Source organism: Podarcis gaigeae (genome assembly GCF_964106915.1).
Source record: "Podarcis gaigeae genome assembly, chromosome: 17".
In the NCBI taxonomy this organism is placed as follows: domain Eukaryota; kingdom Metazoa; phylum Chordata; class Lepidosauria; order Squamata; family Lacertidae; genus Podarcis; species Podarcis gaigeae.
The window spans coordinates 28,397,200-28,421,484 of NC_139694.1; the positions used below are offsets into that span (position 1 = coordinate 28,397,200).

Genomic DNA, 24,285 nt, shown 5'->3' on the forward strand with positions numbered 1-24,285 from the left:
CAGCTGTTTACCAGCTCCATCTGGTACACAGGCTGAGACCCTTCCTGTCCGCAGACTGTCTTGCCAGAGTGGTGCATGCTCTGGTTATCTCCCATTTGGAAAAATGACGTGCACTCTATGTGGGGCTAACTTTGAAGGTGATCCAGAAACTACAACTAATCCAGATTTCAGCAGCTAGACGGGTGGCTGAGGGCAGCCACCGAGACCATATAACTACAATGCCATCTACACCATTGATTCAGATGGAGAGACGTGAATGTTGTTGGTCATGCCAACATGCCAACGCCGTTGGTCATTTCCACTTTAAACCCTTGGAGTTTGTGCAGAAATGTGCTGCTGTTGCTGCAGAGTTCTTGGCAGATCATTTGGAAATGGTTGGGGGGGTCTTGATTTTGTGAAACTGTGTTGCACCCCAAACCCTCATTCTGACTGCGGGAGTTTGGTGTTCCTCTGCAAACAGTTCAAACCAAAGTCACTAAAACGTGTTTCCAAATTCTGATACTTTCCTCGAGATAAGGGTATCTCTCGAAGCCCCTACACTTTGGACTCTCTCAACAGCTGACCTACGCTGGAAATTATCTACTAAAAACAAAACGAATCAGTTAATATTTTTCTAATCTGCAATATCGGTGAAAAGATGGAAGAGATTTGGTTGACATTTTCCAGTGATTGATTTGTTATGGTGCTGTGAATGTCGGATATCTGGACCTGGGCACACGGTTAGATTGATAATGTAATGTTTGAAAACTAAAAAAAAAAAAAAATGCATGTGCAGGGAAGCCTTTTTGACAGAGTAGCTCTGGGAAGGCTGTCTTTTTATTTCCGACAAATTTCCCTCCCCCCTTTAGAAAGCGCACTTGTCTCATTTTTGGCCGCATCCTTCAGCAAAATATTTTTGCCTGCCTCCCAGGCGGAATAAAGCTTTTATTTTTAGCCTCCAAATTGCAAGCTGGGCTGGACAAAAGGGAGCAAAAACAGACTGCATGTGGCAAAGGAAACCAGAATTATTTGAAAGCAGCCTGTGGTATGGTTACAAGGGAGACAATTATCTTGACCGTATTATTTCCGCGAACCTTTCTTTGCCTGCGATGGGAGGTGGGGTCAAAAGGGGAAGGAATGAGGAGGACGAGAGGAGTCCCGCTGCCTTTTCTTCCCCTCTTGTCTGATTTGGCTTGTTCGACATGATCAGAGGAGTGCAACTCTTCGTGGTTCACATGATGCGACCTCCTGCCATAGAGCTGTTTTTCTGAAATCCAGCTCCTCCTGAGCAGCGACCGTCTACGTTTGATGGTGCAGCGAATGATGTTGCACAAGCCGGGAGAGGTTGCGCCGTGGAGCTCCATTAGCCGAGCCTGGCAGGCAGGGGAGAATTTTGTCAGGAAATTCCAAATGAGTATAAATAAATTCTCCACAGCGAGCCTTGGGCTCCTTGCCTGCTTATGTGTCAGAAGCACATATTCCCTGCAAAGCTAAGGAAAGTCTGCCTCAAGCCAAACGTCCTGCAAGGAAAACATACGGCAACTTTCTGCTCTTCACAGAATAAGTAAGTAACGCTGGCAGATTGGGGGTGGGGGATGAGCGACTTAAATTTTAGGGAATGTAAGTTCGTAACTTCTGTTGTTTCATTGCCCTCCCCCCCAAAGAATTATCTGCTCCTACCTATGCTGGCTGGTTGCTTTTCTCACTGCGATTTTTAACATAAAGATAGCACTGTTCTCTCGGACAAAGTAACTCTGTTAGACTAATGGCCATAGGAGAGTGCCTATTTCCAATTTACCTCTGCAACAGCTGAGCGTGTCTCTGTTTTTAGCCTGTTTTCCCCTCACTTAACACAACTTCCATCCTCTAAATGAATGTTTGCATGTTCGTGTACCTTTTTTTCTAAAAAAAGAGAGTTAATTCTCAACTTTAATGTGCCGTTTCTGCTTGGACTTAGCAGGGTATGTGAGAGATGGTGGGTATCTCTAAGGGAAACATCTCAATGCTTCTGTTCTGAGGCATTCTTGAAGAGTTTATATTTTCATTGCCTGTGGCATTATAGTGTGTTAGGAAATAGTATGTTATTTAAATCACGTTTAACAGAGCAGGTTGAGCTTTCTTAACCTAGGGAGCAAGCTGGATATATTTTCTTTTTCTTTCTTTTTTAAAAAAGTAAGTTGTTTTCAGGCAATGGCTTCGATAATGAATAGCTTGTGGTGTAAATTACCAAGCATTTTCGACATAGCTAAACCTGAGCGAGGAGTGTTTGTTCACCTTAAGAGGGAAAGGGGATGGGAGAGGAGTGTTTTCTGAAATTATAAAATTACTGACCTTGTTATTGGCATAAGGAGGTGCTCAAATGCAGTGGCCCAGGACTCTGAACACTCAACAGGAATGCAATTAACCAAATGTGATTGTACGTCTGGAATACCTTGGTGCCCACATTGCAAACTCACTGCCTGATCATACAAAACTCTTTTCCCCCTCTCTTTGGAATACTTCTCTTTAAAAAAAAAATCCAGCACAGAACTCCCAACAGAATGTGTTTGAGTGAAGTCTTTGAGGCATCCACGTTTCCCAGGAAGAAGTTGTTGTCGTCTCGGGAATGTTTAGTTTTCTGGAAGGCTTATATTCCCTTGCCATGCCTGTTCCATTCCTGTGGTTTGTTTCCATGAGGGAGGAAGGTGATGGTTTTAAGGTCTCCATCAGAGCTGCTCTTGTACACTGGTTGAATTTACTCACTGTCAAGGTTTCCCTCAAGGTATACAATGAATCTTGGCTCACTCATTCGGAGCAAGCCATTTTCAATTCTTGATGGCCCAGCTAAAGCGAGAGTTTTGAGAACTTTGAGGAGTTGGTGCTACACAGATTTCTGTCTTCTGCAAGCAGAGAAGGCAAATTTGTCTGAGTCAGAGTGGCTAGCCAGGTCTCAAGGCTTCAGCAGTGCAGAACTGTGGGAACGATGTGTGTTTCTTTTCATTAATCCTCTCCAAAATAGTGCCTCTAGACCAGGGATTGCCAACCCAGTGCCCAGGGGCATTGTGGAGCCTGCGGAGCATTTTGCCCAAGGCTCTGAGCTTGCTTTATTCTTTTTTAAAAGCAAGTCTGTGGCCCTCCTAGAAAGAATGTTGTCGGGCAAAATGTGAAGGAACCTTGTAAGCAATTGATGAGAGTCAGTGTGGAGTGTCTACCTTTGCATATTTTTCCTGGTACAGTGTACCTTGGGTTAAGTACTTAATTCGTTCCAGAGGTCCGTTTTTAACCTGAAACTGTTCTTAACCTGAAGCACCACTTTAGCTAATGGGGCCTCCTGCTGCTGCCGTGCAGCCGGAGCACGATTTCTGTTCTCATCCTGAAGTAAAGTTCTTAACCTGAAGCGCATGTAACCTGAAGTGTATGTAACCTGAGGTATCACTGTACCGAGGAATGTTCTCCGTTGCTAATAGACAGCAGTAAGATCAGTACTGTATGTTCTCCACAATCGAGACAAGCAGGAGATAGCCGATTTCCTAGGGAAAGCGTAAGGCTATCTTAGGAATGGCTCTCTTTGCATTATGCCACACGGCCCATTTTATTTATTTATTTAAAGGATTTGTACCCCTCTCTTCAGCCAAAAAGGCTCCCAGATCATAGTTATCTCACAAACACACACACAATTATTTTGTGACTGGCACCCCTGAAGCACTCTCAGATAGGAATGCATCAATGTCAAACATCTAACTAAAGAGACCTACACATTTTCTTTGAGATTTTTGCATACCCAAGGGCCGTCCTTTGTTTGAATATGCAAAAAAGTTACGAGGAGTGATGATATTACCTCAGATATACTAACCAAATGAGCTTGATTTTTACATATGCCTTATTTGATTGGGCACCTTTTTTAAAAAACAAAAGTTTCAATTTATTCAAAAGTTACAATACAGCTTTTTCCACTGCCATAATATCACAGAACGATCACTCCAATATCTACCTGTGACTGTTAGGTTTTGCCAAGCGGAGGAAGTTCTGTACCGGCTATTTCACACCTTCCCTTGCCTACATGTAAGCAATAGATTGTTCTTGTTTGGGGAAGGGGGAAAGTGAGTATTAATGTCATAAATTTGTTTTGTGCTGCCTTCAGACCCCCCAAGATGGCACTCAGAGGATAAAACAATTCTTAAAAGAAAAAGAAAAAAACAGGCAGCACAAAAATACAACTTAAGGTAAATTTAGAAACAGCAAGATCTCTCATCTACTTAAAACTAAAAATCAAAAACCCAAATTACATCCTACCCCAAAGTTCTACAGAATAAATATATGAGAAATCTCCATACACTGCAGGGGGGAACCAACCTTTAATGACATCTCACTTAAGCTTTATCACAAGTACTTTTTGGACTTTTTTGCAAATATCTCAGAGAACAATTTTACATATTAGGAACTGAGAGGAGCCCTGTCAGAGCTGCAGAATCTATTCCTCTCTCCCTCCATCCATCCCATAATGTTGGTATACTGCTTATTATGCCTGCATTCAGCACAACTCTTTGCTTTCAGTACCTACGGTCACAGTTTCAGCACTTGAAATCTCTGAGCCCATGTTTGCATCCTTCCAAGAAAATAACAAGTACAGCTAATCCTAATATGGTAGAAGCTAAAAATAACCCCTTAGGTAGGAGAGAAAGAGGCCGTTTTATGGTCTTTTAAGTGCTTAAGCAAAGCAAAGCAAACAGTGAAATAGAACTTGACAATCATTGCACCAAAATTGCTCCAGTTCAGCAGATGTTGCCAGCAGTTCAAGCATAAAGGAAGGTTGTTCTATAACCTAAAATACTTTGCCAAAGTAATTATCTTCTGGACCTGGGAAGAAAAGTGCCCAGGAGTCCCAGAACTGGAATATTATTGCAGGAGTATCTGCTTTTTGTATAGCATATGCGACGGAGTTATAAATTGTATAAATTTAAAATTAAATTTTAAATTTTAAATTTGCCAATCTTAATGATACAATATGGTGCTTTCCTTAAGATTAGATCTTTTGAAATGTAATCTTTTGAGTGTCTGGAGGCAGTTGGAGGATGGATGGCAGCTAACAGATTGAGGTTGAATCCTGACAAGACAGAAGTACTGTTTTTGGGGGACATGAGGCGGGCAGGTGTGGAAGACTCCCCGGTCCTGAATGGGGTAACTGTGCTCCTGAAGGACCAGGTGTGCAGCCTGGGAGTCATTTTGGACTCAGCGCTGTCCATGGAGGCGCAGGTCAATTTTGTGTCAAGGGCAGCTGTCTACCAACTCCACCTGGTACGCAGGCTGAGACCCTACCTGCTTGTGGACTGTCTCGCCAGAGTGGTGCATGCTCTGGTTATCTCTTGCTTGCACTACTGCAATGCGCTCTATGTGGGGCTACCTTTGAAGGTGACCTGGAAACTACAATTAATCCAGAATGTGGCAGCTAGACTGGTGACTGGGAGTGGCCGCCGAGACCATATAACACCTTGAAAGACCTACACTGGCTCCCAGTACGTTTCCGAGCAGAATTCAAAGTGTTGGTGCTGACCTTTAAAGCCCTAAACGGCCTCAGTCCAGTATAGCTGAAGGAGCGTCTCCACCTCCATCATTCTGCCCGGACACTGAGGTCCAGCACCGAGGGCCTTCTGGCGGTTCCCTCCCTGTGAGAAGCCAAGTTACAGGGAACCAGGCAGAGGGCCTTCTCAGTGGTGGTGCCCGCCCTGTGGAACGCCCTCCCTTCAGATGTCAAAGAGAAAAATAACTACCAAACTTTTAGAAGACATCTAAAGGCAACTCTGTTTAGGGAAGCTTTTAATGTTTAATAGGTTATTGTATTTTAGTGTTTTGTTGGAAGCCGCCCAGAATGGCTGGGGGGACCCAGCCAGATGGGTGGGGTATAAATAATAATTATTATTAACCGTGATTATCCTCCTCTAGCAGTTGACATTACATTACTTGCGATCTGACATTGCGTGTCCCTTAAGATACCAAAGCATTGGGGGAGCCCTCATGTCAAAATGACTTGATGCCCCTCCAAGTGCTTTGATCTCTTCGTCACCTTTGATGGAAAAGCATGCGCTTAAGAGCTACTTTGGAGCCCCCAGGTGTGTCTCCATTAATTAAAAGCGGGGCTTCTTACGCTGAAGAAAGGAAGCCATTTGGAAAGAAACGAACTCTTTTCTGTGTCTCTTCTGTTTCCCTCCATGCCCACAGGGTTTGCATTGGTGGACATTGACACTCGACAGTCCCACGAGGCATAATTTTGCAAGGTGCCTTGGGGACATTGTCCTCTAGCCAAGCCACCTAGCCAAGGCCAGAGTCCAAACCTCTCTAGCTTTGTCAAGTAACTGCCGGATGCCAGGGGACTGCCATCGGAACAGGGGAGGGAGGCAGGGACACCGTTGAGATACAGGGAGCCGCAGAAACTCCTGAGGAGCAGTTCCTCTTCCAGCGGTGGGAAAAGCCACACCTCCAGTGGAGAAGAGAGGGAAGGGGCCAGCCAAGCGAGGAGAGGGCTTGAGGATGCTGCTGAGAGCCCCAGGGCCTCACGTCGCTGAGCTGGCCAGGAGGGACGCACGCTCCTTCCATCGTCCAGCTTGCTCAGAGGGGTGAAACGTAAGGAGGGGAGGCAGAGGTTTGGGGTGTCGAAGTTCTTGTGTTGTGGGAGAAGCCGGAAGGGGCCACTCCCGAATTCTGCAAGTGACTAAGACGGCCATGAACTTTGTGGATCTGCACTGTAAATAGTTTGCACAATAAAACCTGTAAAAGACAGGTCAGAGTCCTGCCTGGTTACTCACGAGCAACCACCACCTGACACCTGCTATCTTCTTGTGGACAATCCTTGGGCACCGCGGTAGTGGGCAACAAGGCTGAGGGTGGAGGCGATCGGATTAAGTGGCAACCCAGCCCGGGGAGCATATATTTTTAATACTGAGCAAGTGACTTGAGTTCAAATTCTTAGCTCCTCCATAACATCTTTAAGGGGTGGATTTGGAAGGATGAGGTGGTGATTCTGGTGGTTATTTTCTTTTAATACACTTTCATCACAGGGCCTTCTTGGTGGTGGCTCCCTCCCTGTGGAACACCCTCCCAGGAAATAAACAACTATCTTACTTTAGAAAACATCTGAAGACGACCCTGTTTAGGGAAGTTTTTAATGTTTGATATTTTATCGTGTTTTTAATATTGGGGGCTGTCCAGAGTGACTGGGGAAACCCAGCCAGATAGGCGGGGTAATAATAATAATAATAATAATAATAATAATAATAATAATAATAATGTCGTCATCCTTCACCCACCCCTTGTGAGGCCACAGCTTCTCCACAGCTAGTATGGTAGGGAGGAGCTGATGGCCTTGTATCCAGAGACCTGGATACAAAAACCTGGAAGCAGATGAAGTTGCTTTGGGAAGATTTTCCGGGTGTGCGGTAAAGGTCCCGGTTATCGGCCAGAATGCAGTTTTGCTGGTTAGACCAACAAAGAAACGGCTGGTTGGGCAACTGTTTGACCCTCTGCAGAATGCAAATCTATTTGCGTAAGCTGGCCAGCCGGCTTTGCTTTACTGTAATATTCACGAAACATTTCCGCTTTAATAGAAACATTATTGTGCTTTATCTCGTAGGTCACAGGTGAGCATATCTAGATTTATTATTTAATATCCCCGTACTTCTGCACACCTGTGTGTTCCCCTGTGCGTACCAATCCCTCACTCTTTTTTATCAGCCAGTCCCCCTTCTGGCTCCATTTTGGTTGACACCCACCACCTGACTTCCAATATTAGAAGGTGATTATTAGAGGGATATTTTGATTATGTATTTATTTGTGAGTATTCCCCCCACCCCACCTGCCTTTCTTAATGTTTTAAATTGTTCAAGGTTTTTTTTGCTGGGGGGGGGGGAGTCAAACCTGTATGAAATCAGGCTGTGTTATTATTTCTTACGTCTTTAGACACCTTGCTCTCAAAATTCCTGCTTGGCCATTGTGCCTTGCACAGAAACTGCTGCTTTAAAACCTGTCTTAAAAACAAACAAACAAACAAACAAAAACAGCATTAAGGATATGTATGTGTTCCATGAGTTCCATGTGTTCCATGTGTTCTATCTGCAAGTACTCTTTCTACATGAGTACACACAGTGTGTGTGCCTGGGATGGGCAATGTGCACTGTTGTGCCACCTGTGGACATGTATGGAAACCCAGCATTATTTTTATGCAGCTCTCTGCATATATTGTGTAGGAATTATTATTATTATTATTATTATTATTATTATTATTATTATTATTAATTATTATTATTTCTCATCTTCTTTGGCGATCCCTTGTAGCCGAGTAAAATTCTCTTCCTTAAGCATGGTTTTAACAGTTAAACATTCCTTAAACATGGTTTTAACAGTGAGTCCGTAAGTGACTGTGGAGGCCAATTCTGGATCCACACGTCCTTCCACAGTGGGGACATTGGTTTCCGGGTGGGAGTTGATCACGGTGAGGGTTTGCCAAGCGTGCCTTCCTCTTGGCACGTTTCTTCCTTAGTCCTGAGTTTGAGTGTCTTCAAAGCCCATGACACCTTTGGTAAAGGCTGTTGTCCAACTGGAGCACTCGCAGGCCAGTGTTTCCCAGTTGTCAGTGTTTATATTTTTTAGATTTGCCTTGAGACAGTCTTTAAACCTCTTTTGTTGACCACCAGCATTACACTTTCCATTTTTAAGTTCAGAATAGAGTAGTTGGTTTGGAGGACGTTCATCAGGCATCCACACAACATGACCATTCCAACTAAGTTGATGTTGAAGAATCATTGCTTCAACACTGGTGATCTTTGCTTCTTCCAGTACACTGAAATTAGTTTGCCTGTCTTCCCAAGTGATGTGTAAAATAATAATAATAATAATAATAATAATAATAATAATAATAATAATAATACCCTGCCCATCTGGCTGGGTTTCCCCAGCCACTCTGGGCAGCTTACAGCATATCTAAAAACAGAATGAAAATATCAAGCATTAAAAACCTCCCTTTAACAGGGCAGCCTTCTAAAAGTTGTGTATAAACTAGCTTTCCCTACACACAAACACACACAGGAGAAATGGCATATGATGCAGCCACTTTTGTGTCATTTTTAAAGGATCATTGGTGTGCAGAGTCATTTTTGTTTTTTCAACAACTCACATTAACACAAAGAATGGCTCATGTATTTCATGATTTCAGAGGGCTTAGTATACACTTAGCTTCCTAAACATTATGAACGCAAACTATTTCTTAAGGAGAAACTGAAAAAGCGCAACACTTCAAATCTGAAGAAATGTTAATGAAAAGAGCAGGACTTGTGAGCCTTTATAAGAGGTGTCTGTTGCAATAAAGAGAGAGAGATCTGTGCTGGAAAGGAGTAGAGAAATGAAAAACTTCTCCCCCCTTCCAGATCTGAGCTGATGAACTCATTGGAAGAAGCTCAGCCTATGAAATGTTTGTGCTCTGTTTTGCTGTATTTACATAAATGCAGAGTACTTTTTCCCTTTAAGGGTTGAAGAATGAGAAAGTTGGGAGGCAGGGATTTCGCAGGCAAAATAGCTTGCGTGACGTACGGAGCCGCGATTGCAGGAAATAGAGCGAGGCCGGGTAGACTTTGAACAGCAGTGTGGAGGGACGGAAAGAGAAACTTCAAGCTGATGTAAATGAAGGCTTTGCTCTGAAGTTCTTGCTGCGTTTCTGTGTTTGAGAGTGGGAAGCAGGTTGCAGAGCCACCCTAGGCATAAATATCCTTCCTGCAGAAGCTCGGCAGATCTGCTGCAGTTTTATTTAGATTGCTTTGGTGCGACATGCCTCTCCCGTGTCTCCAGGAAGCTGGGCTGTTCTGACATCTGAGCTGACAGTTTCTCTTTCATCTGAGATATTTTAGACTGCTCTGGAAATGGTCTGCCTGCATAGTTCTCAGTGTGTCGACTCTGCACCATATAGGAATATAAAATAGGTTGCATGAACAATCAGAGATGAATGTGCTAGGGTGATCCTCCTCCTTTGGACTGTCTTGTTTTGAAATCCAAATAACTTTGTCTGTTTTTAGCATTTGTAAACCAAGAGAGGTTTGGGGGGTTTTTTTTGGAAGTAGCCCTTAGGAAGAGCTCTGAAATGTATTGAATTCCCTTGCACAACACCGCAGCATATCAAATAGTTGAACTTCCCGTGGAAACTATACTGGGGATGTCGTAGAAATACAGAATTCCTTTTACAGTATTGCTTCATGGTATTAACAGGGTCTTGTTGTTTCTTTTTTAAAAATACAGCTTTATGTAAAGCGTATGAGAAATGTACCCACCTGCTTTGTGGTTTAAAATACTGCTGACGCACTCTTAAAAGGAAAATGTGTGCTTGCTAAAAATTTAATCAAGAGACATGCAATAGATTTTCCAGTGTGGAACACTGATTCTGCTGACTGGGTAGAGTGCTTATAACTCACCAAATTATAGAGTGCTTATAATTTTCCAAAACAAACAAACAAACAAACAAAAAACCCCAACCCTTTTATGTAGGATTTTATGCTTAATGTGTGTGTTTCCTTCTTTTAGAAAAAGATGAAAATGCTCTGAATGGGGAGGATGACAGAAATCAGAAGGACCCCTATTTTGTGGAAACACCTTACGGTTACCAGCTTGATTTGGATTTTCTCAAGTATGTGGAGGATATACAGAAGGGAAATACTATTAAGAAATTGAACATTCAGAAAAAGCAGAAAGTGACGCCACCTTTTGCAGCCGGCAAAAACACCTCTGGCCAATACAGCGGGTGGACATCCAATGAATCTCTGTCTTCGTCCAACAGTGATGAAAACAAACATTCGTCTTCGCTCTTTGCAGCACGAAGCCCAGCAGCCGCCCCCCCGAGACCGTCCTTGTCCTTTGAAGCCTCTCCAAGCTTCCTAACTATCCCCGAAAGCAAACAGCTCCGGCCGCCTTCGCCACAGCCGCCTCGGCACAACCTCCGCGTTACAAAAACTCTCATGGAAACACGGAGGAGATTGGAGCAGGAGAAGATGGCGATGCAGGCAGTTCCAGGAGAATCTCGGAGGCCGAGGCTTTCCAGTTTTGGAGCCATGGGCTCCACAAGTTCCCTCCCTTCCTTTGTGGGGTCCAGCGGCCACAACCAGATGTCTCAGCAGTTTCAGAACGGATACCAGGGCAATGGGGAATATAATCTTTATCTCGCATCCTCTCTAGGGAGCTCCATCCGCCACAGCCCCTTGAGCTCAGGGATATCGACACCGGTGACTAACGTCAGCCCGGTGCACCTGCAACACATCAGGGAACAAATGGCCATTGCCCTCAAGCGCCTCAAGGAGCTTGAGGAGCAAGTCAAGACTATCCCCGTGCTCCAGGTTAAGATTTCAGTCTTGCAGGAGGAGAAAAGGCAGATGGTAGAGAAGCTCAAAAGCCAAAGGGTCGTCAACCAGAACGACGCAGGCCATTTCAGAAAGAGATCTTATAGCGCAGGAAATGCGGAGCAGTGGAAGCCCCTCTCTCCGGCCAGAGGGGGTGGCGAACTCTATATAGACTGTGAGGAAGACATGGGGAGCATGGAGCATAGCTCAGAGAGGGTGGAAGAGTTCAGGCAGCTGACTGCTGAAATGCAAGCCTTGGAGAAGAAGATCCAGGACAGCAGCTATGACGTTCCATCTAACCTGCGAGTGAACCGAGCGAGTGCAGCGAAAGAGAGCAGATCGGTTGCCGTGGGCACAGAGGAGAACATGAACGACGTTGTTGTGTACAACAGAGCTTTGATAAAGTGCAGGGATGTAGCAGTAGGAACAGAGCAGAAGACTAAAGATTCGAGCGTCGGGGTGACGGAAGGGATGCTTGGCCTGCCTACAGAGGCCGAGAGGGAACTGGAGCTCCAGCATCAGACCATCGAAGCCCTCAAAGATAAGATCTACCGGCTGGAAGTTCAGCTGAGGGAAACGACTCACGACAGAGAGATGACCAAATTAAAGCATGAGCTCCAGGCAGCTGGATCAAGGAAAAAAATGGACAAGGCAATGATGGCGCAGCCCCTTGTCTTCAGCAGAGCGGTGGAAGCAGTCGTACAAACAAAAGACCAAATGGTGGGAGGTCACGTGGATGTGGTTGATTCATGCGTGGGCAGCCATCTGCAGATGAGCAGCGTTGGAGTATTGTGCAGGCCTCAATCGCACAGTTCAGCTGCGGGCCCAGATGTGCCTATGAATTGGTGGATTGTGAAGGAGAGAAAAGAAATGTGTGATCGGTGCACTGGGAGCTCTCTTGAGATGTGCGACAAGGGTGTGGGCACGGAAAGGTCCGTCTGCGAAACGGGGGTCAATACGGAGGAATCAGTGGACAGATTAAGCCTGCGCAAGACGGAGCTGAAAATCAAGGAAGTTCGGTCCATAGGCTGCGGAGACTGTCCCGTCCAAACAGTCTGGCCAGCAAGCAAAGCCGTTTCCCGCAGCACCAACACGGAACCTGCTTGCAAGGCAGATACTGGAGTCATGGCGGTACCTCGTACGGCCACCCAGGGAACCAACACAGTGTTAGAACAAGCTGACCAGTTCACCAACACGGATGTAGCTCCCTTGATGGATTCTGGCACCAACACTTTCCTGAGCACTTGCGATAAGCAGACAAACACTGTGATTGTTGAGATGAGGACAGTCGCTATAGGAGATGGAAGGGTCAAGGATGTAAACACGGCAGCTAAAACTCGCTCCATTGGTGTGGGGACGGTGCTTTCTAGCACGGCCAGCTTTGACAAACCCTCCCTAACAAAGACCAAAGACTGTGGCGTGGGGCAGATCAGTATTAACGAGAACTATCTAGTGGGCCTGAAAATGAGAAATATTGCCTGTGGTCCTCCTCCGGTGTCTGTAGCGCCGCCCGGCACGAGAAGCATTGGTGTTGGAGATGACTCTGTTTCTGACTGGGGGAACCTTGGGCTGGACAGCCCGTTCTCTCAGCCTGAGATGAAGACCGGCTTGGATCATTACATCGAACGGGTCCAGAAGCTCGTTCAAGAGCAGCAGATGCTACTTGCTGAAAACTATTCTGAGTTAGCTGATGCATTCGGAGAGCCCCACTCACAGATCGGCTCTATTAATTCTCAGCTCATCAGCACTCTGTCCTCCATCAACAGTGTCATGAAGTATGCAAGCACCGAGGAACTGCGCAACTTGGATATGTCGAAGCAGTGCGCGGAGAGAACTTCGGCAGCAGGTATGCTGGAGGGGGCTTTCTCGTTTGCTTAAAGGTTGCTGGTGCCTTAAAAGGAGGGGCACGAGTCGCTCTCACCAAACTGCTTATGCCATGACTTGCCTTTCCAGGACTGAAAGGATTGGGGAGGAGATGCCAGTCTTGGATTGCAGTGAATAGATAAAAGCGGTGTCAGTGCTTGAATACCTAAAATGCCTAAAAATACCCAGTGACTGGATAATCGTCTGTCCTGTTTCCTGGGAATTTAACCTTTATATAGTTCAAGATCTTAAGAGCTCAGACCCCTCTTAATGGCAGGAAGTGATTCTAAAATTATGGCCAGAGGTATTTTATAGAGTAGAACAGCTATTACCACCGTTGTCTCATTTCTGTGAACATTTTGCAGACTAGAGACATTTGCTCCCACTGCCTTTATACTTTTGATTCGTCATAACTAATTCTGTTTCTCAGTGTTGCTTACCTACAGATAAAGGCAGGTCTGTCATTACACTGCTTCCCCTGTCCTCTGTACTATGGACAGATGTCCTAGGGATGCTACCTATTATGCACACAATTATCTGTGTGACCTGTAATTATTAGTATCATAATGGGACGTGTCCAGATTTTGTACCTCCCTATGGTGGTCTGGTCTTTTTAAAGTGATTTCTCTGAACAGCCATCATACGCTGGCCATTATTCCATCCCTCCATTATTTAACAATGAATTTGCACCATTGCACCTAATCCCCTAGTCTTATTTTCTCTGTAAGGCCTGGGCCTTACAGCTTCAAGTAGGGGCTCACTTGGCTCAAATGCTCTTCCATTCAGAAAATCCCCATCGCAGGTACAATCTTCTCTTCGTCCAATTTGCAGAAATCTTTTTTTTTTAAATAAAAGTTTTAAGTGGCTGTTTATGATAGATGTAGGTTTCCCACTTTAGAGAGAACTAGGTCCTTGACACTTGCATGAAATTAAGCCTTTATTTTAGCAGAAGCTAAACCTGCTGGGTGTTAGCCAACAAATTTATAGTCCAGGTAGATCTGTTGAAATTAATAAACATGGGTGACACAAGGCTCATTGTTCTCGCTGGATCTACTATAATTTAATTTAATTTATAGTATAATTTAATTTGCTGACTTTTCCCACTGCTTTTGATTTTAGAAGCCCTTAATCGATTTGCAAAAGGGATAGGATCATTTTACTTACACAAAGTAACTTTTAAAATTGGTGTGGGAAGTCACACAAGTTTCCACTATCTGTTTTTATTCAAGCGTGCCATATAGTGGCTACTGAGAGCTACATTGCTACTTGTTTTTTTAAAAGAAAATATTTTCCGCACAGACCTCAAGCTTAAAATATTTAGAGGCCTTAAAATGAATGGCAGCCCAGTCTCTTAATGCGTTAAGTCATAGTAGTTCCATGTGTCAGACCAAGTCTCATGCAGCCTTTGAGAGTTGGCCTTGTTTTGCAACAACAGTCCTGTATCTTTCAAAACGTTTCCCCCCTCTTTCCTTCTTGGAAGCAGCCACAATGGAAACATCTTGTTAAATATTTGCAGTTGTTTAATGTGTGTATAGGAGATGTACCAGGATAATAATAAGAAAAACAAAATCATCACGGTTTACCAGAAGGAAAAGCACATTTTGAAAGATGCTGGATTTTACTGGGCCATTTATTGGGGGGGGGGGGAGGGAGAACAACAAGGCAGAAGTCCATTCCAGCTTCTCCCAGCTGCCTACAGCATCTTCCAGGAAGAGCTCTTAAAACTTGGAATTTGTATCCTTCCACATTTCATTGGATGCATTTTGCTGTCATGAATCAGTCGGCTTTCAAAGCTTAGCTTTTAATGGTGTTCCACAAAGACTCCACGTTTATTGGAAGAAACTAGAAATAATTTATTCTCAATATGCTGAAGGGTCATTGTCTCTTTTTTAAAAAAGCTGTATTTTTTACCTCGCTTTGTAAGCACTCTGAGTCATGGCTAATAAATGCTTTAAATAAAATAAATGAATACCCCACCCCCTATTTTGGCAACTACCTTGTTGCAGAATGTCCAAGAGTATCTTTTTCTCTGAAAGACAGAGGTGTGAGATATAGAAGTAAGCAGCTTCATTTCTAGATGTTGGACTTAACCCATGGGAGGGACTGTTTATTATTAAGTTTTTGCTTGTGGTCACTGAACAGCAGTGCCTTTTTATACAAGTAAAAACTGATGTCCTTGAATTCTGAAAAGAAAAGTAAAATGGTAATTTTTTAAAAAATTAAATAAGTCCAGTGAAATACCTTCAAATGTTATGTTTTCAAATTGTTTTACAGATAACATTTGAAGATTATTTCACTGGACTTACTTACAGGGAACAAGGCAGAGGGCCTTCTTGGTAGTGGCGCCCACCCTGTGGAACGCCCTCCCATCAGATGTCAAGGAGATAAAGAATTGCACAACTTTTAGAAGACATCTAAAGGCAGCCCTGTATTGGGAAGTTTTTAATGTTTGACATTTTATTATTTTAAATATTTTGCTGGAAGCCTCCCAGAGTGGCTAGGGAAACCCAGCCAGATGGGCAGGGTAGAAATAATAAAATTATTATTATTATTACTACTACTACTACTGCCACAGCCTCTGTGACCAGGATGCAAGAGAGGGGGGGTGTCTATTCCCGGCATCCAGTGAAATGTGAGCATGTTTAAGAAGTTGGTTTCAATGTAGAAGAGGCCAAGCGAGCACAAACAGGAGCAAACTGTTGTGCATTGTGGATATTTGAGGTATTTCCATAGATAACAAAATACTAGAAATTGAGTACAGTGCTCCCTTGGTTCTCAAACTTAATCCATTCTGGAAGTCCGTTCCAAAACCAAAGCGTTCCAAAATCAAGGCGCGCTTTCCCATAGAAAGTAATGCAAAATGGATAAATCCGTTCCAGACTTTTAAAAACAAACCTCAAAACAGCAATTTAACATGAATTTTACTATTTAACGAGACCATTGATCCATAAAATGAAAGCAATAAACAATGTACTGCAGTCTCACAATCCAGTAGCTGAACAGTCACAAAAACAAAAGAAAAAAAGGAGCCACAAAAACGCAAAATAAATAGCAAAAACTGACAGGCCTCAGCATAACACTCAAAATGGAAGTGTGTCACTCAAAACGGAGCACATTCGGCTTCCAAAAAAGGTTTGCAAACTGGAACACTTACTTCTGGGTTTGCAGTGTTTGGGTTCCAAGTTGTTTGAGTACCAAGGTGTTTGAGAACCAAGGGACCCCTGTATAACAGAAACATTAAGCCAGAAGCTTTCATGGTTCAGTAATCCACTCCTTTCTTTGCTGACAGCAGACAATTTGTTGCACGTTCCTCGTGGCCACCCTGGTAGTTCTCATTTAGTTTCAAGCTCCCAAGTGTTGAAACTGGGTCAGGAGATGGGGACAATAAGCAAGGAGAAGACCACCCTAGTGGGAGCAGGACCAGACCGGACAGCCTCACCCTCCCATGACAGCACCATGTCTCCAATTAATCTTACAGATGACCAGCTGGCCTCTGGACTTTATGGTAATTTATTTATTATTGCTTTATTTCTTTTTTGCTTTGTTGTTATTTGTGCTGTTGTTAGTTTGTAAATAAACTTATCTGGCCATTATGACTTCTTCGTGCACCACTCTCAAGTGGAACTCTTTTAGGGAAAATGTCATTAATTCAAGCAGGAGAAATGTAATTCGTAATAGAATTATACCCTTGCTCCATGCCCATTTGGTTAGACGCCGTGTTTCCCAACCTTGTGCCTCCAGATGTTTTTGGCCTACAACTCCCATCATCCCTGACCACTGGTCTTGCTAGCTAGGGATGATGGGAGTTGTAGGCCAAAAACATCTGGAGGCACAAGGTTGGGAAACACTGGAACCGTTAGAGGATGATGCTGATAATGCAAAGTTTGGGGCAGCTGCATATTCCACAAAGTCCCTTACAACTCTACAATTCTATTGTTGCAGACAATATAAATATCTCAGCAACCCAAATATAATGACACCTGTCTCTTACAACATTAAGAAAATGTATACAGTTGTACCTTGGATCTCGAATGGCTTAGCTGCTGAACGTTTTGGCTCCCGGACGATGGAAAACTGGAAGTTGAGTGTTCTGGTTTCTGAACGTTTTTTGGGAAGCCGAACGTCCAACGGTGCTTCCGATTGGCTGCAGGAGCTTCCTGCAGCCAATCAGAAGCCATGCTTTGGTTTCCAAACGTTTTGGAAGTCGAACGGACTTCCGGAACGGACTTCCAAGGCATGACTGTATTTCAAAGTAAGCTCTAAAATCACTTGTGTCTCACGTTTCTAAATCCCTTTTGAATCCCCTTTTACATGTTTGCCACCAGGCTTATGCAAACAGTTCAGAAAAATGTTTTAGGTAATAACTAGCTGGTGATCTGTTTCAATTTTTGTTTGATTTTTGTTGTATTATAATTATTTCAAACCGCTTTGCTTTCTTAATTTTTATATTTTTTGGTGAAATTGCAGTATACAGATTTTTTTTATAAATAAATAATCCAAAGGCTGGGAAAGGAGACAACTGGGCATGGGGAAGAGGGGTTAGGGGAGGGCTAATTTCCAGTGCATTATTCATTGGGACCCAATTTTATGTGCTTATAACCACACCAGTGGCGCTCTGGGTTAAACCACAGAGCCTAGGGCTTGCTGACTGGATGGTCGGCGGTTCGAATCCCCGTGACAGGGTGAGCTCCCGTTGCTCGGTCCCTGCTCCTGCCAACCTAGCAGTTCTAAAGAGCATCAAGTGCAAGTAGATAAATAGGTACCACTCCGGCGGGAAGGTAAACGGTGTTTCCGTGCGCTGCTCTGGTTTCGCCAGAAGCGGCTTAGTCATGCTGGCCACATGACCCAGAAGCGGTACGCCAGCTCCCTCGGCCAATAAAATGAGATGAGCGCCACAACCCCAGAGTCGTCCGCGACTGGACCTAATGGTCTGGGGTCCCTTTACCTTTTAACCACACCAGTACATCTTAAAACTGTAGGTGAACCAGAGCAGCTTGGCTTTAAGATCTGAAACAGCAGCACACATAGGGACGTGAAAGCTTTACTTAAATGAGTTCTTGTGGCTCTCTCTCTCTCTCTCCCAGTATGTGCAAATGAGGGCATGTTGAAGTCCATCATGAAGAAAAAGGATGGGAAAAAGGAAGAGAATGGGAAGAAGAACCTGCAGTTTGTCGGTATTAATGGAGGGTAAGGAGTTCCAGGTCTGAAATAAGCTGCTTCCTCTTCAAAGTCATATAAGCAAAACTGACTACAGTTGTACCTTGGAAGTCGAACACCTTGCGACTTGAACGTTTTGGCTCCCAAACTGTGCAAACCTGGAAGTAAGTGCTCCAGTTTGCGAATGTTTTTTGGAACCTGAACATCCAGCGTGAGTTCTGCAGCTTCCGATTGGCTACAGGAGCTTCCTGCAGCCAATCGGAAGTGGTGCCTTGGTTTCCAAACATTTTGGAAGTCAAATGGGCTTCCGGAACAAATTCCATTCGACTTCTGAGGTACAACTGTAATGTCCATTATAAAAGCAAAAGGAGACTTCACGATATGACAACCTAAGGACTAGCTTTCCGTGCAATAGTTCTGCTTTGTTTTGTGGGTTCCATGTGTTTCTCTGCTGTGTACAGTTTCCTCTGCATGCAAATCCCCATTTTTCTGGCCCTCAAACAACGACATGCTTTCCACAACTAGCTTTTTATGATGTCGGGAATGAGGGCTGCCTAGAATATGGCTGCACTTTGCTCCTTTTCCCCAGTGCGACATTTGTGCCCCACACCCTATGGTCAGGAAGAAGAATATCCTGTTCCATTTTAGCAATTCCACACCATTTCATAAGCCTTCTCTCTTTTTCCTTTTTAAAATAAAATAAAATAAAATAATAAAATTCAACTCTTTCAAGGCTTTGTGCTTCTCCTCTTCAGGGGAGAGAAGTGGAGCCTGGATCTTCCATTGTGTACTTTAAGACATTAAAAAATATTATATTCTCTTGTAGCAAAACTTCTCTAATGTATTAAGCGGACAACGTAATATTGTGCTACTGATAGTAGATCACAGCTAGTGCAAACTTAAGGATGTGACAGGGGAGAAAATTCCTTTCATAGCCTTACACTAAAATCTGCCGCCCAGTGAGTACCCACTCAGCGACCTCATATTTGGCCTGGTCACTTCCTGGTCTGCCGGGTTCTCATTGGCTAATGCATTTTACACTAAATGCCCATGAATTTTCCAGTTTTATGGTCTTTCAGATTAACTGAACGCAGCTGTCAATTTGCCATGTGTCTAGTAGACTTGCCCACTTTCAGCGTGTCTCCCTTTTCATAAAAACAAATTGGATTTTCTGCAATGTTTCTGCCTTCTGACAAGACCAATTCAGAAGAACAATTGGAAATGGCACTGTACACAAAACAGCTATTAATGCTGAAATGTAATCTTCATGGGGACACACGGTATTTGCATGAACCAGTCAGGTTTTTAGAAAGTTAGATTTGTTGTTGTACTGTAGTTTTGTTAGCATTGACTGTTTGCCCCTACCATTCTGGTGCTTGATTTCTCCTCTACTAGACAGTGCTTTACTACAAATCTTCACTTTTGAACCTTTTGGAGAGAAGCCACCAGACTTTCCTGGACGTAGTTTATTCCTCCTCTGTACGTGTAATCTGTGAACAACTGCAATCTTGCAGCTACTTAAGGAAAATGAAATAAGCGACATTTTTAATAAGCTGCTTATTAAATGAAAGGAATTTATACGCAGCATTGATAGACAACAGAATTTTGTCATGTGTAGGTATGAAACAACATCGAGTGACGATTCCAGTTCAGAAGAGAGTTCATCATCTGAGTCGGATGATGAGTGTGTCGGGAACGAATATGCTCAAATTGAAGAGAATGGGAGTTTGCTTGCGGTGGAAGGACAGCAGGAGATAAACACTGGAGATGTTAAGTCTGCCAGGGTGGAAGAAATGGTGGAGGTTCAAGAGACGGAGATGGAGAAAGTGGAAATCCGTGAGAGGTACCGTTGCCATTTACGCATTCTAAAATGTTATGTGTTTAGGGAAACTAGACCCCAATTCTGACCATTGGTGGTTGTCTACAGCCTAAGCTTTGGGCGCCAAGTTGAATGTAAGACTTATTTTCGGAACCCGGAAGCTAATTCCTGCTTTGTGTTTTGCTTAATATTCAGAGCAGCAGTCACTGCAATCTCTTTTTATATTTCTGAGGAATTTTCAAAGCATTATTTGAAGAGAGAGCCAGTGTGGTGTAGTGGTTAAGAGCGGTAGACTTGTAATCTGGTGAACTGGGTTCGCATCTCTGCTCCTCCACATGCAGTTGCTGGGTGACCTTGGGCCAGTCACACTTCTCTGAAGTCTCTCAGCCTCACTCACCTCACAGAGTGTTTGTTGTGGAGGAGGAAGGGAAAGGAGAATGTTAGCCGCTTTGAGACTCCTTAAGGGGAGTGAAAGGCATGATATTAAATCCAAAATAATAATTTCACTTCTCTGTACTTTCAAGTTGCTGTATCTGGAATTTCTACCAGTTGTACCTCTCTTATTTCCCCCTCCCCATAAGACCTGTTCCCCAGTACAATAAAAAGAAAGAGTGAACCAGGGATACCTCAAGCCCCCTTGTAAGTCCTTCCAATTTCTTTTATAGACCTGTTAAAAGCATGTAATTTTTAAGGATATTTAATCTACCTGGTCATTGGACAAAGGGCAGATAGGAGGACTACACAGCTGACTCCATCCAAAACTGTGTTCTTGGCCACAAGATTCTTCCTCTTCTAATGCTGGCTCCTAGGTTTCCTGTGTAATTCCTCCTTCTGAAGTCTGGATATGTCTACTAATCTCTCTAGACTAAGAAATATGCTGAGTGTGGTCTATTAAACCCAAACTCTATGAATGTTAAGTTGCTGTCCCACAATTTGTTTGCACCTCTAATAAATAGGATTCAAACACACGCTGCGCTTTGCATTGTAGGCAGTACTGTATGTGTTTTTATTATTTCTTACATAATGAATATACTAAAGTGAGAAATATGGTTTGCAAATGAGAGCCAAAATGAAACACCCGTTGAGTTGGGGGGGAAACATTGCTAACACGTAGAGTTAAGAGTGTGTCAAGAGACTTAAATAAATGGCAGAAATGGTAGCACAATAATGGCAGAAATCAAACGTTGATATTTCAGTAGCCACCAAACAATGCATATTTATTTAGTGATGAGTGCCGTTTAATCAGATGCCACTCAATAATGTTTGCATCATTACTATTAATTAAACATCCACCGCTTGATTAGATGGCATAATTCAAATGTATTGCACAGTTTAGAATCATAAGGCTGGAAAGAATAGATGATTGCTCCAGTATAATTGGCAATCCTGTCCTTCGTGACACAAACATCCTTTGCAAATTAGTCTCTGGCACGATTGTACAATGGTGACCTGAATGACTTCAAGTGCATCTTGCCAGAGATGCTTGCAATGTAACATAATATGTCATGGCATGACCGTGGCTCTAGGGTAGAGCAGCTGTTTTCCATTCAGAAGGTCGCTGGTTCGATCCCTGGTGTCTCCAAGTAGAGCTGTCTCAGTTTCTGGAGAGCTGTTGACAGTCAGCGAAGACAATATTGAACTAGATGAATTAAAGGTCTGACTCAGTACAGTGGAACCTTGGTTCTCGAACTTAATCCGATCCAGGAGTCTGTTTGACTCCCGAAATGGTTCGAAAACCAAGGCATGGCTTCCGATTGGCTGCATGAACTTCCTGCACTCAAGTCGCGTCGGACAAGTGGCCTTGGAAAAACATTCTCAAACCGGAACACTTACTTCTGGGTTTGCAGCGTTCGGGAGCCGATTTGTTTGGCAATTAAGCCATTCGGGAACCAAGGTTCCACTGTGCAAGGCAGCTTCCCATGTTCTTAAGTAACATACATTGGAACAAGCCATCCATAGGTTCAGGCAGCCAGATTTCTTGTTGCATTGGAGGGGTCTTCACAAGTATTGCACGATAGCTCCTGTATCTACCTGCTTGACTTCAGTCCTCTAAACAGTGCCGCTGCATAAGGGCTTTCAAGTACGAAGGCTTTGTACACAACTGCTGATTCTATACAGCCTTTACCAGTGCTTTTTTTTCTGGGGGGACGCAGGGGGACGCATACTCCTAAACCTTTTGTGAATCTAAGTTTGGCCTCGTTGAGGGGCAGTATTTCAATATGAGTAGGAAAATGAGAGTACAGTGGTACCTCAGGTTAAGTACTTAATTCGTTCCGGAGGTCCGTACTTAACCTGAAACTGTTCTTAACCTGAAGCACCACTTTAGCCAATGAGGCCTCCTGCTGCTGCTGCGCCACCGGACCACGATTTCTGTTCTCATCCTGAAGCAAAGTTCTTAACCCGAGGTAATATTTCTGGGTTAGAGAAGTCTGTAACCTGAAGAGTATGTAACCTGAAGAGTATGTAACCCGAGGTACCACTGTACTCATAGATAGATAGATAAATAGATAGATAGATAGATAGATATAGATATAGATACACACACACACACACACACACACACACACACGTGTGTGTGTGAGAGAGTGTGTGTGTGAAAAAAGCACTGGCCTTTACACTAATTGGAGGTTGGGGAGATATTTTAGGCATTGATCTTTGAGGATACTTTTTCGGATGTTTAGAATAAAATGCATAAGACATCTTACCACCTTCCTTGATATAAAGTCAGTTCATGCCACTGTTCTTCTTTCTCAGAGTACCTCCACTGTCTTCTGCTGCCCTAAAAAATTCCAAATTGCAGCGGTTGATAAAAAGCATCCTATTTTTTCATCCCCTCCCCCCCCCCCCCGCTCCAAACACAAATGCCAGAAAGTGTTTCGTCTAAACATAACCTCTTTTTCCCCCTCCTTCAGATATGAATTGAGTGAAAAGATGCTGTCTGCCTGCCATCTTCTTAAAGGCAGCATCGATGATCCAAAGGCTATGCTCAGCAAAGAGATAGTAAGTCCAGTGCTATTTGAAAATCATATATGCTCTCATTACTTGCCACATTAAAATCTGAGTTGCCTAGGAGAAGTGGTTAGCTACTTATTTCATGGAGCTGTCTATATGCCAAGACATCACTGCCTTGATTGCTGCAGCTTGCCGGATCCTGCTCAGATGAAGCAAAAATTAAAAAGGCCCATAAAAGGGAAATTTCCCTGGAAATAGCACCTGCAGCAAAGCTATCCGTGTAGACCTGGTTACAGGTAGGTAGCCGTGTTGGTCTGCCGTAGTTGAAGCAAAATAAAAAAATTCCTTCCAGTAGCACCTTAGAGACCAACTAAGTTAGTTATTGGTATGAGCTTTCATGTGCATGCACACTTCTTTAGTTACAGTGGTACCTCGGGTTAAGTACTTAATTTGTTCCGGAGGTCCGCTCTTAACCTGAAACTGTTCTTAATCTGAAGCACCACTTTAGCTAATGGAGCCTCCTGCTGTTGCCGCACTGCCGGGGCACGATTTCTGTTCTCATGCTGAAGCAAAGTTCTTAACTTGAAGCACTATTTCTGGGTTAGCGGAGTCTGTAACCTGAAGTGTATGTAACCTGAAGCGTATGTAACCTGAGGTACCACTGTATTGAAGAAGTAGATCTGCTTAATCTACTGTGGACACTCGAGGGAGCATGGTAGAATGAAGGTAGCCACATTTATGTGCCAAAATGACCAGGCATGCTGAACCCCAAGCATCCTTCCCTTCAATAAGAGTGATGGAGGCTTGAATCTAATTTCAGTCCCATCCAAAAAGACTTCAGCCCACTTACCTTCCCAAACATCATTGTGCCGCTAGTTAATGCAGCTATTAATAGAAGGAAAGCATTTTTTAAAAGGCTTGTTTTAAAGCTCCATGAAGCATCCTCAAGCTGCTGAAAGCAGAACTACCATTCACTTAGTCATGCTTCTGCTCTTGGCAGCCCTAACATGTTTGGGAAAGTACACAGGATAGGAAGTTAGCATTCCTCTTGATTATGAAAGTATAAAGTTTGTGTTCCAGTGTGGAATGTACTCCAGCTCTAGCCAAACACAGGAAGAAATTCTTTCCATCTCTCCATTTTTGAAGTTGGGCTGAAGTATATTGTCAGGA

At 43.6% G+C, this 24,285-nt stretch overlaps 1 protein-coding gene and 1 long non-coding RNA gene across 8 annotated transcripts in view; one reads left to right on the top strand and one right to left on the bottom strand.

Annotated features, from left to right (window-relative positions):
* The window catches only part of LOC310835303, a 481,690-nt gene that overhangs the window by 154,906 nt on the left and 302,499 nt on the right, over positions 1–24,285 (bottom strand). The window lies entirely within an intron of this gene.
* The window catches only part of KANK1 (KN motif and ankyrin repeat domains 1), a 126,140-nt gene that overhangs the window by 90,441 nt on the left and 11,414 nt on the right, over positions 1–24,285 (top strand). For 5 of the 7 annotated variants that reach the window (XM_083718382.1, XM_083718384.1, XM_083718383.1 and 2 more), the window contains 5 exons: positions 10,516–13,170; positions 16,477–16,692; positions 18,272–18,374; positions 19,963–20,187; positions 23,076–23,163. In XM_083718382.1, the coding sequence (XP_083574508.1) occupies positions 10,516–13,170; positions 16,477–16,692; positions 18,272–18,374; positions 19,963–20,187; positions 23,076–23,163 (3,287 nt within the window). Of the gene's footprint in view, positions 1–681; positions 1,544–9,560; positions 9,621–10,515; positions 13,171–16,476; positions 16,693–18,271; positions 18,375–19,962; positions 20,188–23,075; positions 23,164–24,285 lie in introns of those variants that run through there. The other 2 variants (XM_083718386.1, XM_083718387.1) reach the window with 2 other exon arrangements.